This window comes from Stylophora pistillata, chromosome 11 (assembly GCF_964205215.1).
Source record: "Stylophora pistillata chromosome 11, jaStyPist1.2, whole genome shotgun sequence".
In the NCBI taxonomy this organism is placed as follows: Eukaryota; Metazoa; Cnidaria; class Anthozoa; order Scleractinia; family Pocilloporidae; genus Stylophora; species Stylophora pistillata.
In genome coordinates, this window is record NC_142529.1 from 24502061 (window position 1) to 24508476 (window position 6416).

General features: G+C 38.6%; 1 protein-coding gene across 1 annotated transcript; it reads left to right on the plus strand.

Annotated features, from left to right (window-relative positions):
* The first annotated feature begins 1046 nt into the window (after positions 1–1046).
* LOC148720767 (melanocyte-stimulating hormone receptor-like) lies at positions 1047–3043 on the plus strand. Its single transcript, XM_088738866.1, has one exon. It carries the CDS (start codon positions 1101–1103, stop codon positions 2043–2045), a length of 945 nt encoding a protein of 314 aa, XP_088594992.1. The 5' UTR covers positions 1047–1100; the 3' UTR covers positions 2046–3043.
* Positions 3044–6416: the final 3373 nt, after the last annotated feature.

Consider the following 6416-nt stretch of genomic DNA (forward strand, 5'->3'; position numbering starts at 1 on the left):
TTGAGTACAAAACATATTTTCTCTAGGCCAGTAATGGAGCAACTTACTACCGGAGAAAAATGGAGAGTTCGACATGATGAATATAATCACCTGTTGTAGATATAACAACTTTCATTGTTTACGACAGAACTGTTTTGCTATCAAATAATTACTCAGCAAAAAAATATTCACTTACCTCTTAGATAAGTTCATAAAGCAAACAATATAAAAATGGATTTTGGTGGCTTAGTGCTCTGCACCTATGAAATGATGGAATGATTTTATTCGGTAGCAAAACCGTATTGTAGAGAATACAATTAAGTATAGTTAAAAAAAAAAAAAAACAAAATAAATAAAACAAACATTGGTTAAAAGAGCGTGGTGTTGGTGACCATAACTTCGTCCGTAGGAAGTTTTCAAATTGCTTTCTGACCGATTAGCATCTGCATTACAAGCATTTTGGTTTTCAATCTCCCATTCGTTTTTCAGTATCATAATTCTGACAGATCCCGACATCACAGCATTAGCATAAGCAATTCATCATCTGTCAACAGCAGTCGGTTAAGGTTTTCTTTAATCAAACACTGATTTTTCCACCTTTTCCTTTCAAAAAGTAATATCACAGGGTATAAATTTTTCCTTGTTTTGCGATGCCGTTTTCAATATTTTTTTTCATTTGATAAACTGGTCACTCAAACAAACACTATTGTTCAGTTGCAAACCAGTGATAACTTGCATACAAAATGTCTCTCGTGGGAGGAATACTTTATTTATTTATGATCTTTTGAATAATATTTCCATCCTTAGATCTATCTTGAGAACGGTTCAGGATATAAAGCCAGTATAAATTGTGGAATAAGGTCGTGTCGCTGAACAACTGGTTGCTATTTAGGATCGATGGTAATAAATGCAAGGCTCGCGCTCGAACCTCTGGGGAAATTGTAATATGTTTTGTGGGACAAAAGACACTTGAGATCGTTCGCCCATTTCAAATGGAGTAAATGATATAGTTAATATTCTTGAATAGATATGCATTATTAAAAGCTGATATTTAAGTCACAGTGGATGTGAAGTTGTTGTCAAGGCGAAATATCTTTGTAATATCCACAGAAAGGTAGAGAATGATGATGCCGACAACAAATTTAACAGCATTTGGAGGAAAAACAAAAACATTTGAAGATCTGGTTTGTTCGCCATCATTAGCTGGTGGAGTGCGACAACAATCGAGTTATTTCACGGTAGTTCACATCCTCCTCTCCCTCACGGCTTTTTTTGGAAACCTTATCATTCTTGTTGCCCTTCACAAAGTAGTTTTTCTTCACCCGCCGTCCAAACTCTTGTATCGTTGTTTGGCGACAACTGATTTGTTAGTTAGTCTCGTTAGCCAGCCTTTCATTGCTACTTATTGGATGTCCTTGGTTCGCGAAGAATGGAATCTTTGCCGATTCGCATACAACGCAGCTTACATAACAGCCTATGCATTATGTTCTGTGTCTCTGTTGACGATGGCGGCCATAAGCGTGGACAGACTTCTTGCTCTGTTGTTGGGGCTGAAGTACAGACAAATTGTTACTTTAAAGCGCGCATATTTCATGGTAGCAACCTTTTGGGCTCTATTTGGTGTTGCTGTTTTATGTTACATATTAGATTACCGAATAGATCGGTGGTATGGCCGCATTATTATACCATCTTGTCTAATAATCTCAGCCGCCTCTTACATAAAAATTTTCTACGTTCTAAGTAATCACCAGGCACAAGTACAAGCTATGATACAAGAACAGCCGAGCCAACCAAATGCATTGAACATGGCGCGGTACAGAAATGCGGTGTATAGTGGACTGTGGGTTCAGTTAGCGCTAGTCGGTTGTCACGTGCCAATAGGTGTACTGGGAATCGTAATCGCATCAAGAAATGCATACTCATCACATTTAATCGTCGCCTGGGGAGTGACAATTGTTTTAGTTTATTTTAACTCAACGTTAAATCCTTTCCTTTACTGCTGGAGGATCAGTGAAATAAGACAAGCAGTAAAGCAGACAATTAGACAAGCACTTGTTGTCCATTGAGATAAATTTTTTTTGCTTAACTCATGTATCAAAGCTCAGAAAGCTGATTTTTTTTAAATTATGGCTGCTAGTAGAAGCTACAAGATCTATTGTTGCTTTCAAATGGTTAAAGAAAGGGCAAAGAATCGAAAACCAACCATAGCTCACTAATAGTGCCATTATTATGAAGACAAAAAACTTGTAAGCTAAAAAATCATATGTTGTAGAAACAAAATTGATGTCTGATTTCACTCTTTTGACTAATCTTGTTGTCAAAATAATGTAGTAATTGAAGAAAATTTTTACCACATCACAGAGAGACAGCTTAACAATTAGCGATTTTCACCGTGTTACTTAACCATAGGGAGAAAAAATTTTGGGGATGTTTTGTAAACATCCCTGGTTTCAATGGGCAGCTATCAGGGTGCCTTCTACTAAACGTAATCCGCTTGCCATATCTCCTATAGAGAGACTTTCCCTGTCTTATTTCCAAACCAAATTTGTGAAAAAAAATTAATTGAAAAACAAATTAAACCAGCATGCAATTGTTCGCTCCTGTAAACCACTTAGCTTTTAAGTTTTAAGGAGAGAGAGGGTGGAAAGAAAATGAACGAAAGTATGAAAGTATAAAGGGTATAAAAGAAACTTTGGTTTTGTTACATAATATTTAATTCCCACCTGTCGTTTTCATTTTCATGTTTAATTCGAATCGGATGCGATCTGTATAAAAGCTGGAAGTTTTTGTCAAATTTTATATAAAATAAACATCTGCAGATCACAGAATGTTATATACATGGGTAATAAATAGTTATTCTTATCCAAAAGCGGTAGGAGTCGGGATGTTTTCATCCAGCATCATTTGAAAGGCCCAGTTGTCAGTAGTACTCCTCCACTAGTAAAGTGGACGCTTTTGGTAGATGGATTACGCAGTACGATTGGCAAAATTTATTTAATCTCAGGAGTGTTAAGGATAAATTTCACTTGTTCTCTACAACAATATCGGAAGCAATTGACCACTTCTTCCCTTTACAGCGCACAAAGTGTTGTACTTCTGACAAACCGTGGATGACTTCCAAGCTCAAGTCCTTAATCTCACGGCGTGGTCCCTTGTGTCACATGATAAAGATTCTACCGCTTTTAAACATTGGCGAAACATGGTTCGGCAGGAATGTAAGACGTGCACAATGAACTTCTACGAAAGGAAAGTCGCGGCCTTGAAAGATAGCAATGTGAAATGGTGCTGGAAGGAGATTAAGGGCTTGACAGGACAGAGGAGTACTACTGACAGCTGGGCCTTTCAAATCTTGGATGAAAACATCCCGACTCTTACCGCCTTCGCTGATTGCTTCAACAATTTCCTTGCGGGATTGACTGCTCCTAATATTCTCCTTGACTTGACGGACTGTGAACTGGACCTCGAGGACGTCCCTGAGGGGTTCCTTGTTGATCAAAGGTTGGTGTACAATGCTTTGCGACAAATAAAGCCCAACAAGTCCCTAGGCCATAGTCTAATTCCCTACAAGATCTTAAAGGAGTTTGCAGCAGAATTGTGCCCTGTACTCACTGACATTTATAACTCGTCGTTAAATCAGGGCTACTTTCCAGCTCAGTTGAAGGAATCAGTGGTCCGGCCCATGCCTAAAGTGTCGCCTCCCAAGTCTGTGGACAGTGATTTAAGACCGATTACTCTCACCGCTCAGATAGCCAAAATCATGGAAGGTTTCACACTTAGCTTCCTGTATAGCCAAGTCATCGATAACATTGACCCCTTTCAATTCGCCATACCCGGAAAATCAATGAAAGATGCCTTAATTTACATTTTACACTGCATTTTAGAAGCCCTAGACTCTGGATACTGCTATGCTAGAAATTTACATACTGACGTTAGCAAAGGGTTCGATCCTGTGGACCATAATGTCCTTTGCACTGAATTGCGTAATCTTGGCGTACGTAATGTCCTAAATGCCTGGATCGGATCATGTTTGTCATATAGATCGCAGTTTGTTAAAATAGCTGGTGCTACCTCGGGTCGTGTCGTACCCAGGGGTGTTCTTCCCTAAGGGACCAAATTGGCCCCCTTGCTGTTTGCCTACCTGGCCAGGCAATGGAAGATCAGGGCTAAATATGTTGACGACTTTTCAGTTGCAGAGATTATACCTAGGTGTTCCACTAGTGTTTTTCCGTTCATTGCAAGAGATATTTACACTTATGCTAACGAGCATGGCATGCGCCTTAACCCTGTGAAGTGCAGGGAGATGTTTATCGACTTCTTGCACTATAAGCCGCACCATCTTACTTCTTTACAGCTTTCTGGGTCTGAAATCGAGCGTGTTCACAAGTACAAGTTGCTTGGGGTGTACGTTACTGATAATTTATGCAGGAATACGCACTGTGAGTACATCGCGTCTCCTGCATCTATTAATTAGTTAATTTGGTTAGGCAGGGGACGTTAAAGAACCCCCTCACGAGATTACTGTGATGTGGTCTGGCCTGTTTACTGGGAATTGGGGGGGAGGGGGCATCTTCAAATAAGTTTCCTCCGATTGTTTGTAAACTGCTGATGCAGTCCGGCCAAAGTCCCCCGAAAAGTGTTGTGATGCGCATTTGAACGTATTCACATGTTAATTTGCGCAATATAAATATTAAATTATTATTATTTTGGCTCAATTACTCATGGAAAGCTGCTCTAAAAATCCTACTGAGGCTTTTATCATTTGATAAAAAAAAATTATGCTGTTACTATAGCAACGCAACTTGTGAAAACTGATCGCAGAATACGTTTTAGTAGGAGACTCTGTGGAGTGTTATTGTGAGAAATATCTTATTGACTTTGAACATAAAAGGTGAGGGTATGAAATAAGTGGAAAAGCCTCTATGCAGAACTTGGTTAAAAATTAATCCTATAATCCATCAAATATTTTTCCTCGCGCGCGATTATTTCAAATGCCCGTGACCGAATATCTCTCAGTAAAACTGGGAGATATTTGAGGTAAGTCTAACTTCCCCAGCAATTATAGATATACACGTGCTCTGATTGGTCAATGATTGCGTCATATCTCGCTGTAATCGCCTCGCACGGTTATTATAGCATTTCAATATGGCTGCCCCGCATTTTGTCTATTATTAAATGTTATGCAGAAAGTGATAAACGCGATAGAACAAAATACAATTCTGAAGAACACAAAAAATACGAGTACGATACAAGTGATCAATAGAATTGTGACCGATTGATATCAACAAAGAAACGAAATTACTACGGAATTAAAAGGCATCTGAGAAATTATACAAGAACAGTTTTTCTCCCCAGGCTAATGATCAGTGAATGTTGTTGAATAGTACCTTCGACTCAGTCTCTGGGATTATTCAAAAATATTTTGTGAGCCTGGGGCGAGTTACTACTTAACATACCGCAACTGATATTCCCCAACTTTCAAACAAACTTCCGTTACGATAATAGTCTTTACATATGATGCACGATCCTCGCAGTAGATAGCACTATTTAAGCAATAGCGAAAATCAGACCTGAAAAATATCAGGCCTGTACGGGATTCGAACCACTGACCTCTGCGATACTAGTGCAGCGCTCTACCAATTGAGCTAACAAGCCAACTTGGAGCAGGCCGTTAAGTTGATTCGTAATAAACCCGTGAAAGTGATAAATGAGATACAATGAAATATATGAAGTTCATATAATAGCCTTTGTTTGAAATTCTATTTAGGATGGGAGAACGTTTTGTGGTTTTTTCGAAGAAGGAATATGTCTTTTGTTCATAGAATCGCACAAGAATACATTGAAAAATAAACATCCCACGCAGTAAACGGTAGGCTTTCGTAATGACTTTTTTTCCCGCGCGTTGCAAAAACATTCGAAGGATGAAAAACACAATAGCCTCCATTGGTACGAAAATATGCTCATATATTAGTGTTGGGACGTTGTCTGTTGGTAGAAGCTCACAGTTTCCTTCGAGCTTCGCTTTCGGAAAGCTGTTCACAGCTCAAAACAGATAATGTCAGCGGATGAGTATCCGAGCATATTTTCGCGCCAAAAGCTAAGGCTATCATTTAAATAAATTTGCTTGTTATGGCAGGGTCACTTGAGAATGTGGGCTAGTCTATTTGCATGCAAAATTATATGAGAATACATTAAATACCTGTAGTTTTTTGTGCTATACGATCTGTTAGAAGTATGTGCTCCAAATGTATCCAGACTTCCCCAAGGGAAGTCCAGAAAAAAAAAAAGCGTCGTAGAGCGAAATAATGGTTACAGATGATTTAACATATTTTCCATCTAATGCTAACTCATTTTTTAATTAAACCTAGGGAGTCAAATTGATTCATAGTTGTAGTTCACATTATCATTTAAGTAGGTAAATTTCTCCCAGATAATTAATA

What these genes read in the sequence shown, in the direction of transcription:
- LOC148720767 (XM_088738866.1), top strand. Translation starts at nt 1,101, where the DNA reads ATGATGATGCCGACAACAAATTTAACAGCATTTGGAGGAAAAACAAAA.